This window comes from Cibotium barometz, chromosome 34, assembly GCF_041138505.1.
Source record: "Cibotium barometz isolate CiBa-2024 chromosome 34, ASM4113850v1, whole genome shotgun sequence".
In the NCBI taxonomy this organism is placed as follows: Eukaryota; Viridiplantae; Streptophyta; class Polypodiopsida; order Cyatheales; family Cibotiaceae; genus Cibotium; species Cibotium barometz.
The window spans coordinates 36,869,678-36,889,078 of NC_141079.1; the positions used below are offsets into that span (position 1 = coordinate 36,869,678).

At 47.6% G+C, this 19,401-nt stretch overlaps 1 protein-coding gene across 1 annotated transcript in view; it reads left to right on the plus strand.

Moving 5' to 3' along the window:
- Nucleotides 1–19,401, plus strand: part of LOC147618978 (pyruvate kinase isozyme A, chloroplastic-like) — a 53,155-nt gene that overhangs the window by 3,898 nt on the left and 29,856 nt on the right. The window contains exon 6 of the mRNA XM_086774188.1: nucleotides 354–588. Coding sequence (XP_086630314.1) covers nucleotides 354–588 — 235 coding nt within the window. The remainder of the gene's footprint in view (nucleotides 1–353; nucleotides 589–19,401) is intronic.

Consider the following 19,401-nt stretch of genomic DNA (forward strand, 5'->3'; position numbering starts at 1 on the left):
ATTAAGATTTGTCTGCTTATATGGACATTTATCTTTATGCGTGAACTTGCACATACTCTTGGGCACTGATGACATGAGGGGTTGCTATAGCAGATAGTTTATGCTGTGCTTGATGGAATTGATGATGTGAAGCCTTTTGACTAGTACGGAGTTAAAATTGCCCTTTGTGGTTTTTTGAAATTTGGGAATTAACATAATTTTCCATTTTCAAACAAAATTGTTGTTGTTGTGTGTCAGCACGTGTTTGCATGTGTGCATACATGAGCCTGCGTGTGCATGGGTATCTAAAGGTGTTTTCTCGGATGAATTTCAACCATGGGGTATTTCTTCATAAGTTGGATGGTGGTGAGCAGGTGGCAGATGTCTCAGAGGCTGTCAAGCAACGTGCAGATGCACTTATGTTGTCAGGAGAGTCAGCCATGGGTGTTTATCCAGAGAAGGCATTGAGCGTGCTTCGCACTGTGAGTTTGCGGATCGAAAAGTGGTGGCGCCAATCACAGAGACACCAAGCTATGCACCTTATGGAGCTTTCTGAGTCAGTTTCAGATCGCATATCTGAAGAGATTTGCATCTCAGCTGCTCAAATGGGTAAGAGACTCTTTTCTTAGAAACAATGTCTGTGTGCGCAATTAGTTATTATTAGTTGAAGGGACTCAGGGGTTAGGGTACTGATTTCATGCGAAAGATTAAGGCTGAGCTGGCACTCTTGAAGAGTTGATTAATAATCCCGATAAAGCAAGGTAAATAATAGGTGTCTTGGGCCTTCGTAATTGAGTGGGATGCATGTAGGGCATTATCTAGTGTACTCTGAGAGGTGGATGTTGGAATGCCAAACCCAAGGGTAGTTTCCAAGCATGGTATAGGACGTGTCTGGTGGGTGCTAGTATGTAATTAATTTGGCATTTGAAGGCCTCATACCAAGTTGTCTTTCCTATGCACTAGGGCGGTTTAGACCTACAGGACCTTTGTTGGGGCAAGGGAACTTGTCACTGGCTTTTCATTTTGTTTGCATACATGTGTATTGGGCAACTCGGTCAAGCATTGCGTACATGTGTTTCTTGCATCACAACCACAGCATGTTGCCATATCCTTTGTCATGGCAAATAATAAGCCCATAAACATTTATGGGAGTGTTACGATCCTGTGTTTTTCTCCTGATAGTATGCAAGTGTGCACGGGGACATGGTGGACAGAGTGAATGGCATCAGTTTGGGGCAATAGCTTCATGGACAGATTGGTTCAGTTCTTGGGGTCAAAGGTGACCCTAGGCATTAATAAGGTCTTTTTTTTATAAGCCTAGAGTGGACAAAGGTTTAAAACCTTTAAAAATTTAAAACAATCCCCTTTTAGGGATTGTGGCCCCTAAGCTTGTATTGGGGGGGCCTACGCTTCTTTTGGGGAAGAGGAGGGGCTGGCGGCTGTAGAGACACGCCTCCCTTTTCTGGTGGAAAAACAGTGGGCACTGGACTGCACACGCGCTTTGGCTCTCTCTCTCTCTCTCTCTCTCTCTCTCTCTCTCTCTCTCTCTCGCGGAGAGGGGCGAGCAGATGGCATGGCAGGCGGTGCATAGGGCTGAACAGCACGCCTTCTTCTCCCTCCTTGCAAAAAGGCTGGCAGGCTGGTCGGGCCCGTCTGCTGCAAAAAGGCTGGCAGGCTGGTCGGGCCAGCAGACGGGTGCTTTTGGCTGGCGGGCAGGTTGGTACGCTGAGACTTGGGTGCTTTCTCTTGATGGCTGGTCAGCAGGGAGCACAGGCGGGCAGACTGCAGGGCAGCGCACAGCGCAGCAGGCACCGCGTGGGACTCTAGTTGAGAGAGCTATCCAGTTGGGCAGGTCCAGACGCTCGAGGGTTCGTGGATCCTCACATCGGAGACAGTGCCTACACCGGAGGATTCAGAGCATCATTGCGAGGCATCGGGTTCGTCCGACCAGGCATCTCACTATGGCAGATATCCAGGCCATCCGGCAGAGACCCATGCTAGAGCTCCTAGGATGATTACCACTCCAGCCATATATACTCAGTCACTTTTGTACTCCCCCATATTCATGTATTCATGTATCCATGTACTCAGGTACCCCATTTTGACTACTTTCGGATGCTCCCTACTGATGTATTGTAAGGCTAGATACTTACCTTCATTTCTTTCTTTTCTTTTCCAGACAGTGTATAAGATGTCACATGGTTGTAAACTTGGTCTCATAGGTCACTTTGGCCTTTTGAAGACGTTAATATGACATTACATTACATTACATTACATTCTCTCTCTTTGGACAGCTGGCGGGTAGATTGCAGACAACGCACAGTGAGCAGGAGGCGGGGCTAGACTATGTTTGCTCTCTCTCTCTCTCTCTCTCTCTCTCTCTCTCTCTCTGTGGACAGCTAGCGGGCAGACTGCAGGCAGTGCACAGCTGAGCAGGAGTCGTCGGGCTGGACTTCTCTCCCTCTTTGGCTGCCTAGGAGTCGGGCAGCATACATACATGCTTTGGCCCTCTTAGAAAAGGGACTGGTGGCTGGGGAGATGCACTTTCTCTCTTTTTGAGGACTGACAGAGTTGAACAGGCTTCTCTCTCTCTCTCTCTCTCTCTCTCTCTCTCTCTCTCTCTCTCTTGTTCGGAAGAGGGGCGGGCAGAACTGCAGGAGGACGAGAGGGCTGCTTTGAGACTGTTTATGGGCTGTTTTGGTTGGCTGCAAGTACAGGGTCACTTGGATGTGTTTCTTGGCATGTACGTGATGCAAGCTTGCATGGGTGCATGTTCATAGAGCAGATTGCTTTCTTCCTCCTTGAAAGGAACATAGGGACCTGCAGTTGTGGGCATATCTATGTTTCCAGATGTTTCATGGGAATAGGTCACTGGATGTATGCCGTTGTTGGCACTGTCTTTGAATGGTACTGTGTGGAAACAGGACAAAGGTTTCAGGGGGAAACAAGCCTAAGGGTTTCATGTGGAAATTGGTCATAGGTTTCTTGAGGAAACATGTTTTTGGTTTCTCCAGGAGATAGGTCACATGGAGGCAGTGGATACAGGGATTGACACATGTTTTGTATAGCCCTGCTGCTGATTGAACAGGGATCGGGAAATTCATGGCTGAGATCGATAGTACCCTTGGAAGGTAGAGAGGGTTGGTACAGGTGTGTCGATTGTTGGTATGTTGTGCTGTGATGCGAGTTCTCTTTTGGGAAACAGTTTGGAGTCTTTGTTGTGGTGCAGGAGCATTGGATGTGTTAGGGTGTGATGCTGTTCATAGGGTGAGAGGCTATGGATGGTTGTGGCAGCCGTGATCATGGGAGAAAGCCCTTGTATGTAGGACTCAATGTGTGGGAGTCTTCTGATGTGAACAATAGTTGTAATTGTTTGTGGATGTCAAGTGAACATGAAGCCATGATGCAAGGTCTTTGCAGGCTTGAGGAGTTATACTGTGACGGTTGAGTTTCTAGTCTTATTGTATTCAAAGCTCTTATTATCTATTAAAGAAATATCGCAAGGGGCGCCACTGCGTTTTGGGGCCAATCAGTGTTCGTGTGATGTTTGCAGAGCACTCTAGCTCCCCTTGTTTGTTTTCCTTTTCTTGGTGTTGGGAGTGTTTTGTGTGCAAGTTTGTTTTTGCACCGTGCTTTGGTTTTGTCTGAAGACCAAGGCCGGTTTACAAGGTTCCGTTGCCGGGATATCGTCGACTTTCTCAAGAAGGCGAGCCTGTGGTTGCTCTGGCCGGGACAATCGCCAACTTTCCTAAGGAGACGACGTCGTGGTTGTCTCATGAGTCACATCAAAAGCTTTAACATGTGGAAAGTGAAAAGGAAGTGGAGGAGGTAGTGCAAGATTGTGTGTCTTTGCCTGTCTGAGGTGAAGAGAAAAAGCTAAAGATGAAGCTCAGGAGAAAAGACATCAAGGACAAGTAGTAGTCTGCCAGGAACAAGAAGCAGTTGTAGTGTTATGGTGCAAAAGATGGGTTGAAGGCTATGGCTTTCGATAATTTTTCATCCGTGGTATCTTCACGGAGGGTTCGGAAGGCAGCTTCTTTCTATGTTTAGCAGTGGTGATCTGAAACCGATCCCGTCAAGTGGGAAGACTTTGTTGGACACCCACACGCTTAATAGCACAACTTTAAAACCACAATTTGAAATGGACAACTTAATACAACTTGAAATTGAAATGAAATGAAATGGAAAGATGGACACCAGCACTGGGGCCGGAGCGGGCCGACCCCCCCCTCAATACAATGCTCCATGGGCTCCAAGAACCAGATGATGTCCATGTACATATGAAAACAGTACCAAACAAATAGATTTGAAGTCGACGTTCGAAGTAGACGCTCAAAGCAGAATGACTGCTAGCGTGGTCCAATCTCTACGGTCCTGTGCTTTCACTGGACTCCGCGGAGAGCGCCTCACTGGTGTTCCGAGACCACGCACAAACTGGCGCTCTCGTACTAATGCCTGGCTCTCCGATCTCAGCACCTTTGGACCGAGGTTCTCCAATAGAGCTTGGACTACCCGGCACCGAACGGGTGTTACCGAGGGGGTGAATCCCTTATCAGATTTAACACATAGTACTTTATTTAAATCTGAAAATTCACTTACTTGTGGTTGGCAGAGGAAGTCCAATACCCATGTGTGGAGTTACTTGAGAGAGACTCCGAGGCACATCATGTTGAGAGAGGTAGCTGCTGTATGGAGGTGACACACAGCCTGTATGGTTGCCAGGCTACAGTGGAGAAGAGATGGCAGCTTACAGCCACCGGCCTATAGCACACAGTTGGAGAGGACTCACAGCACACAGCCGCTCTGTTGAGATGGAGGCGCCCGCAGTAGACAGAGGAAGCAGCGCCTGTAGAGGATGCAGCCTGCGCAACTGCCTGCTTGTGTGGTGGGCAGCCCGCTGGACAACCAGTGCAGCCCACAGCAGAGGGTACAGCCACCAGCAGAGATTAGTACTTTGGCGCCTGCATGAAGAAGAATTGTGGAGGAGCAGCGGACTGTAGTAGCACAGAAGCAGGTAGCCTTCAGGTGGTGGCAGCCGCTGTGCAGAGGAAGAGATGTTTAGTTGCAGCCTGTTTTGGCCGCCTGCAGAGGTTCACGTAGCCGGCTGGGAAACAGGCACAACTGCTTGGGAGAGAGCTTACGTTGCAACATAGTGGCCGCCTATGCGCAACAGTTCCGTGGGAGATGGCAGCCGCCTGTAGTGAGTACAGAAGCGCAATAGGTTAAGCAGCCGCCTGTGGGGAAACATGCTCAAGAGATGTTAGATACCTGTAACGCCGCTACGGGCGTTACCACAAGAGGGGACGGCCTCTGGCTCACCACCCAGCCATAGAGGAAGAATGAGGATTGCCCCTCATCCCCTAGGCTATATAGTGTGTGGCCTGCCGTCCACACTAGCCTGGCCGCCCATGACTCCGCATGGGCGTCCTCTCCCACTGAACCCCGGACATGGCCATCCGGTCTGCCGTCGGTCACAGGCGTTACAGCCTACGTGACATTACCTCCCGCTTAAGAAGAGTTTTCGTCCTCGAAAACAAACTGGGGAAACCTTTTGGAAATTGCACTACGGCGTTCCCAGGTAGCTACCTCCTCATCCTTATCTGTCCATTTAACAAGTACCTCCTGGTACACTTTATGTCGGGTTTGTCTGTCACGATACCCTAGAATCTTTTCAGGTTCATGTGGTATCTTCGGTGGCTCTATCAAGTCCACCAAATCTCTGGAGAAACGACGTTCTCTAACCCGTGAACTGATTTCTTCAGTTTACTGACATGGAAGACAGGATGGACTTGAGAACTCTCCGGTAACTCAAGTTTATATGCTATGTCCCCAATCTTCTTAAGGATTTTAAAAGGATCACAATATCTCGGAGAAAGTTTATCACACTTTCCCGTTTTCATGGTTTCTGACTGCGCAGGAACCTTGAGGAATACAAAGTCACCTTCTGCAAAGGTCACCTTTCTACGTCCTTTATCTGCATAAGTTTTAGCGCGATCCCTAGCGCTACCAATGCTCTCACGTGCGGCTCTGAGCATATCATTCATATCTTCAAGGAAATCCTTGCCAGATTGAATCTTCTCCTTTTCTAGGTCTACAGCCATTGGAGATCTCGGTTGGAATCCATACATTAACATGAATGGTGTAAATCCTGTCGCTGAATGCTTGGAGCTGTTATAAGCAAACTCCAATATGAACAAATATTCTTCCCAATTTGATTGCTTCTTACTTACATAAGAACGCAACATATCCTCGAGTATTTGGTTAACCCTTTCTGTTTGACCATCAGACTCCGGATGATCTGCCGTACTCATACTCAGAGTAGTATCCAACTTTTTGAAGACTTCCCTCCAAAAATGACTGTTGAACTTTATCCGACACTATATCTGCGGGCAGCCATATAGCTTGTACAGATGTTCAATAAAGAGTTTTGCCAACTCTGGCGTTTTAACAGCTTTCTTCGTGGCAATAAATTTTGCCATCTTGGTTAACCTATCCACCACTACCTAGATCGAGTCATTCCCTCGACTTGTCGTGGGTAAACCAGTGATGAAATCCATGGAAATGCTTTCCCATTTCCCTTGAGGAATGCTTAAAGGATGGAGCAAGCCCCCAACCTTTAGCCTTTCATGCTTATTGACCTGACACTTATTGCATTGCAGCACATAAGTGTGGACGTCCTTGAACAAACTAGGCCAATAAAATTGTCGTTTGACTAGTGCATAGGTCTTTTGTATCCCGGGATGACCAGCACTTGGACTATCGTGACTTTCTCTAAGAATGCATGCTCGAAAGTCACCAATAGTTGGTACACACACCCTACCCTTGTAGAGTAAGTACCCGTCGTCAATGGAGTAGTTAGCATACTTCTCCCCCCGACGAAGTTTAGCATCATCCTTTGAAACCATGTCGGAAAACAAAGGTGATGACGGGCCTACGTCTGAGCTCTCCGGCTCAAAACTATATCCCGAAGACTCGGCTAGCCTCTCCGGACTCACTCTTGCTTCGCTACCCGCCGCACCTACGGCCAGTCTCTCCGGACTAGCATTACGTGCCGGCGAGGAAGGTGGGCGCGGCTGTGACAAAGTGCGTACGCGTACAGCGCGCCAGACCTCTGTAAAGACAGGATCATGCTCACACAAGCCACGGAGTGATTCCAAGAACTCATTCTTGAAAACCGTAAAGCGTAACTCATTAATTTGTGGCATGCGGCTAAGCGCATCCGCCACAACATTATATTTACCCCTTTGGTAGCGAATCTGAAGGTCAAACTCCTGTAGGAGCTCCGCCCACTGAGCTTCGACCTTTCCGTACTTCAAAAGTGGCACCATATAAATAGTGTCTCCACTTTTTAAGTGCATGTACGATGGCCAGTAACTCCCGCTCGTAAGCCGAGTAGTTACGCTGAGCCCTATCTAATTTCTTGCTCTCCAATGCAACAGGGCGTCCCCTTTGCAAAAGCACGGCTTTAATGGCCTCACCACTAACGTCTGTCTCCAAGACAAACGGCTTAGTAGGGTCAACTATAGTCAAAACAGGTGCAGCTGTTATGGCTACCTTAAGTTGTTCGAAGCTTCTTTTGTTGGTCTCCCTCCCAACATATATTCTTTGTTTTTGTACGCAATTGATCCGTTAACGGGACTGCGATCTTTGCGTAGTCCTTTACATACTGTCGGTAAAACCCCGACATGCCAAGAAAAATCTGCAGTTCTTCGAGATTTTTCGGGGCTAGCCACTTGAGAATAGCTTCCACTTTCTCAGGTTCCATCCGCGGACTCGAACTAGGGCGAATAAACCCTTTCTCTAAGTATTCGGTCAACCGCTTTTCCACCTCCTGTGCCTCGGAGTGGCTCAACCTATAAGCAGGCTTGCTTATTGGTTTGGACCAAGGCATAACTTCGATGCCATGGTCTACTTCCCTTGATGGTGGTAAACCATCTGGAAGCTCTGTAGGAAAGACATATTGAAATTCCTGCAATAAACTTTTCAAAGCATCTACGTACTTTGTTTTTAGAGTCTCTTTTGCCTTGGACTTTGTTGTTTCATCATCACACGCATGCCAAACAGGGTTTTCAGAAAACAGTGGGTCTCTTCCAAGGCTTTGTTTTCCATGTTTGTCTACGCAAACATTACTTTCAGTTTCAGCTACGGAAACAGAATTTACAAGAGGGTAACAAGCGTATACTTGTGCTACCTGGCCGCTGCGGACCGCGTGGCATAACTCGAGCGATGATATAAGTGGTAAAAAGGGGACACTACGATCTCCCTGTAGGGTGATGATGTTACCCCCAGACTGAAATTGTAATGTGTTGTGTAAATAACTCCGAATTAGGCTAGGACCGAGGCTATACAGCCACTCCCTGCCTAAGTAAACATCTGCTCTAGCCAAATGCATGACCTGGAAGTCGAGCACGGCCTCATAGTCCTGCATGATCAAAGGGACTCCCAAGACCACAGTATTCCATACCTTTTTATCATAACCATTGGCCAAACCAACGGTATACTCATGATCACTTGCGGTCTCTTTTAATTTCAACTTCTTGACCAATGAATAGTTCAAAAAGTTATGGCTAGCCCCATCGTCTATAAAGACAGTGACTCTACGGCCACCTATGGTGCCATACGTGCGCACCATGTCATGCGGACCAACACTAGGCTGCCACATAGCTGGTGTCACTGAACAAGCGTGACGCTCGTCACAATGACTCACCGTAACCTCTCTGAACTCTCCGGCACTGAGAGGTAGCGTCTGCACCGTGCCTAGAGGATTTACCATCGCTCTTAGGCGCCTTGCCACTAGTGCTTGCTTTTAACTTTGGGCAATCAGCCTTGTTGTGCTCACTTCATTGCAGTTGAAGCAACAATTTTCCTTTTGTGCTTGCAAGTACTGCTCCTTTTTGTGGGTTTCAGAACTTCGTTTTTTTCTTGAAGGGTCTTGGTTTTTTAGACCAACGACCCCCTGACTCCCCTCCGTCCTCTCCCCTGATTTTTCACTACGGAAACCCTTTCTTTTAAACTCGACCCCTTTTTTTTTCTTTATCCACTGATCTCCCTGCCTCATCTCGCGCACCACGACGCTTGATGTCATCATAGATTTGCGCATACTTGATGGCCTGAGAGAGGTCCTTAGGCTGCAAGGGCTCTACATAGTCAAGATAATCATTTGTTAGGCCTCGTTTGAAGCCCCTCAATGTTTGGAATGCATCGATTCCCTTCAACTTGAGTATGAGCTCTCTGTAGTCAGAGATGTACTGGGTGAGGGTCTTGTGTTCTATCGAACACTTGTCCCACGCATCCCAACTTCTCTCTTCTTCATTGCCTAGCAAAAACTCCTTTCGAAACATTGTTTCGAAAGCTGCCCAAGTGGTAGGGCGAGTGGTAAGACTCATCCACCAATTGTATGCCTTGCCAGACAATAAGAAACTAGCCTCTACGGGCTGCACATGACTAGGCTGCTTACACAGCTCATGAATGTCCGACCATTTCGCTAAGAACATATTAACAGAATCCTTGTTACGCTCTCGTTCCTCGCCGCCAAAACTAGGCAACTTAAAATCTTTAAGTAACGCCGAGGTTGCCTCAACGGGCGACCTCGCAGGCACTGCGGCCTGTCCTCCCGGGACCACGGGTGAGGCTGTGCTCATGCGTCGCAGGCGGGCGTCTATCACGAGGAAGAGGAGAAGATGTCGAAATAGCGGACAACACGTCTAGGCGTGTGGAGATGCCCTTCAGCATCGTGATGTCATCCTGGACCCTCTGTAAGGTCGTCAATTGCGTGTTAACATATCTAAACATCCCACTAGAGCGCTCCGTCTCCGTGAGGATGTCGGCAAGGTCAGTAAGGTACTAGTCAAAGTCGTGGTCTGCCAAGAGGTCATCGTCCCCCTCGGTGACGTCAGTGTCCATATAATCCAGCTCATCGGCCGGAGCAGGGTCAGCCAGGTCGGCGGCCTCTACGGGCATGCCAAGGTCAAGGGCAGGGTCACGAGACGTGGAAGGTGCCTGCGGGTCATGAGACGTGCTGCCTGGAGAGCGCCCCTCTGAACGGGAGACGGCCTGGCGTCTACTGCCAGCCAACTCGGTCGGGGTAAGGCCCGCAACCGAGGAGAGAAGTCCTGAAAAACCTACCGGACTAGTGGGTGGGGACACACTGGGACGGGCAGACATTTTTATTTACTTGCAATGTAAACAATGCAATAAACCAGAAATACACAACAGTAACAGTAAAAGAAAGAGTAATTTCCAGGCGCTACGGTTGTATGTTTTCTCCTCTAGGTGCACACGTGCTGGATGAAATTTCCTCTAGGCGCTATGGCCATAGAAGTGTTCACTAGGCACAACGGCCATAGAACGGCTCTCTCTCGAAGGACTCGGCACTACGGCCGTGGGATTTGTCTCTCTCTTAGCACGCGGCGCTACGGCCGTGTGCGGTGGGTCTCTTTCGTGGAAAACGGGTACTACGGCCACACAGCGCGACGGCCGTGTTGGGTTTGTTTCGTGGGGTGTACCGTTGTTTTGTGTTTTTTTTAAAAAAATAACGGGTCGGGCCGGCCCTCGCCGCTTGGGCGTGGCCGCCCGCCCGCCCGTGGGGAGCTTGGCCGCCGCCGCCGTTTGGCAGGCCACCCACTAGGCTGGCCGCCTAAGGGCTGGCCTGGCCGCCTGGGCTGGGTTTAGGGTTTAGGATTGGCCGCCCCAGGCTATTCGCCCCCCACACAGTAGAGAGCCTCCAGCAGTCACCCCAGGCTCTTCGCCGTGGGTTTGGTTTTCGCCCCCCCCCCCACACCAAACAAAAAAATGGTTCGCACACAAGCTTTTCCGTGGGGTTGGTCTTCGCCCCCCCACCCCCCCACACAGTGTTGCGACCTTTCTCTACATTGAGATTAAAATGGCGCAGACAAACTTCAATTTCGAAAGGAAAAAAAACGAAATAGCTTACCTACGTTTTTGCTTGCTGTGTGTGACGGGGAGAGAGAGAGAGAGAGAGAGTTCTTCCCTTCCAAATGTTTTGGCCGCCTCCCTCCACACACTCCATTGTGGAAATAAGGGTGAGAAGATGAATGGTTGAAAACCATCGAGTGGGCTCCGGTCCCCCAGTCACGCGCGGACTCTGACGACCCCATCGAACCACGCTCTGATACCAGTGTTAGATACCTGTAACGCCGCTACGGGCGTTACCACAAGAGGGGACGGCCTCTGGCTCACCACCCAGCCATAGAGGAAGAATGAGGATTGCCCCTCATCCCCCAGGCTATATAGTGTGTGGTCTGCCGTCCAGACTAGCCTGGCCGCCCATGACTCCGCATGGGCGTCCTCTCCCACTGAACCCCGGACATGGCCATCCGGTCTGCCGTCGGTCACAGGCGTTACAGCCTACGTGACAAGAGAGATGGTCGCCGGTGCTTGTCCTACCAAAGGTGGTCGCTTTTTTTAATAAAAATTAAAGTGGGGTTACACTATAGTGTTTGGCTGGCTCCCCACGCTTGCATGTGGGTGGCCAGTTCCAAAGTGGGTTGGGTAGGTGCCCATGCACCCACCTGAAGGAGCTAGTGAAGCCCAGCTGAAACAATTAGGGTTTCATGTGGGAGACACACACAGAGAAGAAGAGAGAGAGAAAGAGAGAGAGACATGTGGGGATAAGTCAACTCACAAAGTATGAGTGTGTGACTCCCCTATCACACATGTATATTTGCTCTAGTACACATAGTGCACTTAGTACATTAAAAGTACTAAGTGTACTATGTACTATAAAACTTATGGGCTTGTACACACTATAAGGGTGGGCATAATGCCTTTACCCCAACAATCTCCCACTTAAAGGCAAAGTGCCCTTAAATGAAGGAAAAGAAAAATCAGCATGTACATGATAATATACAAGGCCATATCAAGGCTGAAACTGGCCTCATCCAATGCCCATCAAGTGTCTGCAATGAGCAAACCGCTCTGGAGGCAAACTCTTTGTCAACAGATCAGCCGGGTTGTCATCCGTATGAATCTTGACAAGCTGAATCAGCTTGTTCTCTATCACCTCTCTGATGAAGTGATACTTCACATCCACATGCTTCGTCTTTGCATGAAAGACAGGGTTCTTTGCCAACTGGATGGCACTCTGACTGTCACAATGCAACAATGGAATATCCCCTGTATAACCCAAATCAATCACTAACCGAGATAGCCATAATGCCTCCTTGCAAGTCTCTGTGGCTGCAATATACTCGGCCTGTGTAGTAGATAAGGCAGTGCACTTCTGCATCCTGGATATCCATGACACAGCACCTCCTGTGAATGTAAACACATAACCGGTAGTAGACTTCCGGTTATCTGGATGACCGGCATAATCCGAATCCGTGTAACGATGCACTAATGCATCCTGTTTGCCAAAGCAGATGCACATATCCTGTGTGCCCTTCAAGTATCTCATGACACCTTTCACTGCTTCCCAATGCTTCTTGCCAGGGTTGGCCATGTATCTAGTAACCACTCCCACTGCAAATGCAATGTCCGGCCTGGTAGCAACCATGGCATACATGAGACTGCCACAAGCTGAAGCATACGGAATCCTGTCACTATCCGACTGTGGGCTGTCCATAGCACTGAGTTTCACATATGGAGGCAAAGGAGTACTAGTCTTCTTCCCCCCTTCCATATTAAACCTCTGCAAAACTTTGCCAATGTATTCCTTCTGAGACAAATACAATACATGCTGATTTCTGTCCCGAAGTATCCGCATACCCAAAATGTGATTTGCATCACCCTAATCCTTCATATCAAAGGTCTGATGCAGCCTCTTCTTCAAGGCATCCATCTCTTTACGAGATTTTCCGGCAATCAACATATCATCAACATACATACCCAATGACCATCACTTGCAGGTTGCTGTCCAGCTTGCATATCACCTATTGGTGGCTCCTGTTCCATGCCATAAGGTTGAAAGATCATGCCCGGTATCTCCTCTAACTGTGGGATATCCATAGGGATATCTTCTGCCATCTCTGGCTGTCCATTTGGACCATTTCTAGCACCATTTAAGGGCTGGTTTTGTTGCTGTAATGGCTGATTTACAGCCCTTGGTTGTTGTCCATGATGTCCATCATCATCAAAGATGACTCTGCCAGGCTTCTGTTGCCTTGCAGGCTCCTCATACATGCATGTTTCATCAAAAATGACATCATTGCTGCGTATAATCTTTCTATTCACTGGATCCCAAAGTCTATACCCCATTTCACCTCTGTCACCATATCCTAGGAATATGCATTTGTGAGACTTAGGATCAAGTTTGGTGCGTATTTCCCTACGTATGTGCACATACGCAACGCAACCAAACACTCTCAAGTGCTTGTAGGACGGAGGCTTCCTTGTCCATACTTCCTCTGGCACTTTCCCACCAAGCCTCGTGTTAGGTGACCTGTTTATAAGATGAACGGCTGTCATAACAGCTTCAGCCCAAAAACCATGAGGTAACGCATCATGTGACAACATAGAACGGACCTTCTCCTGAATGGTCCTGTTCATCCTCTCTGCTGTCCCGTTTTGTGGAGGATCATAAGGAGCAGAGAGCTCCCTCTTGATGCCTTTAGCATCACAAAAGTCCTGAAACTGTTTGGACATATACTCTCCACCATTGTCGGAACGCAAAGCCTTCAGTGTTTTGCCAGTTTGATTCTCAACATGAGCAACAAACTTCTCAAACACTGAGAATGTATCACTCTTCAAACGAAGAGGATAAACCCACACCTTGCGTGTGGCATCATCAATAAAAGACACAAAATATTTTTTCCCTCCCAAAGAAAGCTGAGGCATCTCACATACATCTGTATGCACAAGCTCTAACTGAGCATCTTTCTGGCCAAGAGCTTTCTTGTGGGGGCACTGGAGTTGCCTGCCATGTATACAATGCTCACAAAACTGAAAACTTGAGAACTTTAGAGAAGGCAAGTAACCAAAACGAGACTATTGCTCCATTCCTTTGACACTCATGTGTCCCAACCGGCTATGCCACATAGAGATTTCCGGCAGCTCGGTTGCATTTACATTAGCATGGTGACAAACACCAGCATGCATGAAGTAAAGAGTGTCCACCTTAGAGCCTCTGGCAACAACCAGTGAGCCCTTACTAATCTTCCACTTTCCACTACCAAATGTGGTAACATAACTTGCATCATTAAGTTGTCCAGTAGAAAACAGGTTCTTCTTGATCTCAGGCACATGCCTGATATCATGGAGCATAAGCTGTGAGCCATCTGAAAACACAAGCCTCACATCACCTCTGCCAAGAATTTGGCATGCATGGTTGTCACCCAAATAAACTACTCCATCATTGCCAGCAGTATACTTGACAAACAAGTCTTTGCAACTTGTGACATGAAAGGAGGCACCTGAATCAATGATCCATGAGTGCATACCATGACCATCTCCTGCATGGAGTGAATGGGCATCAAGTGAAGACATGAATAGGACTTCATCCTCACTGTCACCTGCATGTGACACATTGACTTCTTCAATCTTGACTCCACTTTTGCCCTTTGGCTTTGCATCTTTGGCTTCATCTTTGTCTTTGTCTTTTCCTTTGCCCTTTTCCTTTTGATCATTCTTCCATTTGTAGCATTGCTTTTTGAAATGTCCCTTCTTGCCACAATAATGGCATTCCAAGTCCTTTTTGGAGCGGGACTTGCTTCTTCCCCGTTCTTGGCTTTTACCCCTTTGTTGGGATCTCCCACGTGCATTCATTGCATTGGACTCTCCAACAGAGTTGTTCTTCCTGTTCATCTCCTCTTGAAGGAGAGCACCCTCCACATCTGCATATGACAGCATAGCATTTGAATTGCTAGTGGTTGTCCTGAATGTGTCCCAACTCTCTGGCAAAGTGCATAAGAGAAAGGTGGCTTTGAACTCATCGTGCATTGCCAACTTTTGATTGATGACCTGGCTGACAACACCATTAAACTCATTTAGATGGGCTGTCAGAGACGCCTCTTCCTTCATTTGAAGACCTATGAGTTTCTTCAACCAATACACTTTGCTTGAGGCACTTTGCTGGGCATACAAGTCCTGCAATCTTTGCCACATTCCCCAAGCTGTCTTCTCTTCACGTATGCTGAAAAGTAAAGAGTCTAACACAGACAACATGATGGTGGATCTTGCCAGCTCATCCATATCTTCCCATTCTTCAGCAGTAAGAGAAGCGGGCATTACACCCCTTTCTTTGATGGGCTTGTGCTTTCTTTGATGGGCTTGTGCTGCTTCTTCTGGAGCAACACATTATAGCACTGGGTTTGCCAAATGTCATAATTATGTGAGCCTTCAAGCTTTTTAATGTGAAGCAATGAAGAGCTCTCACCTGTGGTTGCCATAGCAATATGCAACCTTTGACACAGTCAATGCCTGACTCCCTGCAAGATGTGCAAACACTGCACCAAAGCACACAAAGGAATGTGATAAAATCACCAAAATCTGGTTGCTGCAGATTTATGACAGCACCTTAGATGTGCTCTGTTCCCCTTCCAAAATACTGTACAACAGTACTAAGTGCTCACCAAAGATGTACCAAATCTGTACCGGCAAGTACAGCAGCTGAAAATGAGCCTTTTCCTCACTCAAATCAATGTACGGCCATCCCAAAACTTGTACAAAGTTGTACCAAATCTGTACCAGCAAGTACAGTAGCAATAAATGCTCTCCTGGCTGTCCAAATGAGTGAAAATCAGACCTTGACAGTCCCCATCACTGCATACAACAGTCCCAGACAGAAATTGGGCAAAAGCCCCTTGACTGCAAGTGGATTTCTGAGGGTTCAAGGCATAAAAGTCTTCCTTGCTGCTTTGCCAAGCTCAACAAGCACAAAATCTTGAAAAGCCCCTTGATTTAAGATCAATTTCTGATCATGAATGGTACATTAATGCACATGAAGGCATCCAGAGTCTTCACAATGCTTTCCCCTGGCCACATATACATCCAATACATAAAAGCCCCTTGATTTACTGGCACATTGAGTGCTTGACAGGCATCAACACATTGCCCAAAACATCAAACGCCAGTGCTTGCATGCAAATCAACCCAATTGGCACAAAAGCCCTTTGATTTGCACTCCAATTTCCTGCAATTTAGCTCCGAATGTGAGATTGCTCACATCATACAGCATGTATGAATGCCCAATGGCACAATTACATCAAAAGCCCCAAATGTTGAGACACAATTTCCTACCAATTGACCCGGAATGTGACCAATGTCACCCAATGTTGCCAATTGTGCTCAAATCTGAGCCATTTACTTGCTCAATTGATGAAAATGGACATGCAAATCCCAAAAAATTGAAGCAAATACCTCTGAAGCGATGATCAACCAGTGCTGCACACGACAGCACCTGCTCCCAGGCCTTGGAGACACACTACGATGACTGCACAATCTCGAAGCTCTGAGCCCAGACGGTAACAATCATGGCCGCTTCTCTGACATCGCGATTGGCCCCTTCCTTCGTCCAGCCTGCGCTCGAGAAGGGCTCTCTGGCTGCTGCTCTCCAGCCCGCTTCTGTGGCTGCCTCCTTCGGCCTCAAGCCCTGCTTTGCAGCCAAGGTCTCCTGCTCTTATTCAGGATGATCTGAAGGACCTGGCCTCCAAATGCAGCGAGGCGGGCAAGCTTGCCGCCGTGAGCTTGATGACCTCGGCGCTGCCTTGGAAACGACCCCTGTCGCTTGCGTTGCTTTTGCTTTAAGCTGCAAGTGGGTGTGAAAGCGCCGGGGACGCCGACGACGATGACCTTCTTGCCGGCCGCGTTGGAGCGGATGGAGACCTGCTGTAGCTTGTCCTCTGCGTCGAAGTAGGCCAGGGCGTCGTCGGGCAGAGGATCACCCACTGCGTGGTACTTAATCTGTAGAAACTACCCGTGAAGCTTTGAAAAGCTTCTTTAGAAAGGGAGGAAGAACTCGTTGGCTCTGATACCAGTTGAAGGAGCTAGTGAAGCTCAGCGGAAACAATTAGGGTTTCATGTGGGAGACACACACGGAGAAGAAGAGAGAGAGAAAGAGAGAGAGACATGTGGGGATAAGTCAACTCACAAAGTATGAGTGTGTGACTCCCCTATCACACATGTATATTTGCTCTAGTACACACAGTGCACTTAGTACATTAAAAGTACTAAGTGTACTATGTACTATAAAACTTATGGGCTTGTACACACTATAAGGGTGGGCATAATGCCTTTACCCCAACACCACCCCTACACACACTTAAGTGGGGCTCCCCACCTTGGACCCTAAGTGGGTGCCCACTTTTAAGTGAATGTGAACATTTAACCTTATAAAACAAAGGGTTAGAATATAAAATATTAAAATAACATGTGCCATATACTTACCACCTATTCACATGCACTAAAACTCGTCAGAAGACAGAGTAGACTTCACGACTCACTGGCAGGCGTCCCCGCTCAGTAAGTAACACGTCAAGCAGGCAAACACAAAAATACAAGTCATGCGAAAACAGTTTCAAACATGCAAAACATGTGTGCATGTGCAAATAGTATCATGGACATATCTCCCGTTCATGGAACAAGTACAAAATATCTGTCGGCACAAAATGGCATGACGTAAAACATAAAAACCTGGTCTTCCTATGGAGTGACAGTCCCATAGGTAAGACACAGTTCCAGGCACGAGTCTCCCTATGGTGTGACAGTCCCATAGGTAAGACACGGCACGAATATTGGCTCTTCTGTGGCGTGACAATCCCATGGGTCGAACACAGTCCAGGTCATACACGGGTGGCACCAGTCTGGCTCCCGTCCATGTCAGCAAAATACTGGCCTCTTCACATGAGACATTGGCCTGGCCTCAAGTGAACGAGACACAAAAACTGGAGATGGACCAAATGGTCGGCCAATTGGTGACATGATCTACTATGCTTCATCGCGGACTTGTGCTTACCCCTTGGGTGGAGTGCAAGCAGGTTTTGGGTGCCTGAGGATGTATCAAATGAGGCTCAACCGGAAGTGGAGGAATTTGATGAGGTTCTTATTCCTGAGCAGATACTGGCACACAAGGAAAGAAAGGTACAAGGTAAAGTTTCCCGTGAAGTTTAAGAACTATTCACCGCCGATGGATGCGAAGTGGATGGAAGAGGGGGACTTAGCATATTCATCTCAGGTATTGCAGCTTTATCTTGATGCCTTCGAGTTAGAGCAGACTCTTGCTACATCTCATTCAGGTGGTTCAGCAGAGCTGGGATCTAGAGCATTGCTTGATGCTCAAGAGGGGGGTAGACCTCCACTCCATTGTTACAAATAGGCTTGGATGTCATCTAGAGGTCGCTTGGTATAACTTTTGTCTCACCCGAAGGTACTTATAGTTGACAATACATTTGCTTATGGGACTTCTATGATATTGTGTACTAGTCACATGAGATGGTAAAGTTGGGTATGGTTCATAGTCGGCTGCACCATGAACTATAACTGCAACTAAGGATAACTCTGTCTACATCTATGGTTAACATAGATGGTTTTTGCCTTTGGAACTAATGTATGACTTAGGAAGATTGGGACATTGATCTTTGTCATATGGTTCTGGTTGTTCTTGACCATAGGATTGGTCAATTGGATATTGAGATGATACTATTTGTGGAGCTGGCCTCCTTTGGAATGGCATGGTTTGGTTGAGCTCAAAGTCTGCGGCAACTTGAGCTAACACTTTGAGACTCTATGGAGGGTGTAAGTCTTGTGAGCAATCCTAGAGTTGGTTTGGTTCATGGATATATGGATTGAACTCTATTTGTGCATGTATTCATACACTTTCTTAGGTATTATTGTATTATGGTGCCATTGGATCCTTGTACCCTTGAGAATACATTGGGAATACTCCGGATTGTGTCGTGTGAGGCATGTATGTTGGTAAGATACATCAAGTTCTTTACTATGTTCATGGTGTACCACTAGTTGTGGGTCCTGCGGGATGGTGTACCACTAGAGTGGGTAAAGCATCAGGAATGACATATGTGGAAAGTACATAGTAGATGTATTGTTTGAATGCATTGAGTGCTTTTATATGCTCATGATGTATCACTAGTCGTGGCTCCTGTGGGATAGCCATGGGCGTAGAGCAGTCCTTAGATTGTTACTTTAGAGTGGGTAAAGCATCTTGAGGAGCATATTGCTTGCGAATGCATGTGTGTGTCCTATGTGGAATGACACATGGTTTTGTTTTTGGCACAGGTTACATGTTTCCACTTGGTTTTAGACTTTTGCTGCAGGTTGTGAAGGAACAAGCAAGAGTTGTTTATCACTTTGATGTGACGGTGTGGCCATATTGTGGAGGATGATTGTTTCATCACCCAGATGCACTTGAGGGCCATTGCTTTTGTCATATGGCATGTCTTTGCTCATTGGATGCCTTACTGTGCCATTGAGTGCAATCGAGGACGCTTGCCATTTTTCAAGAGGGGGGTA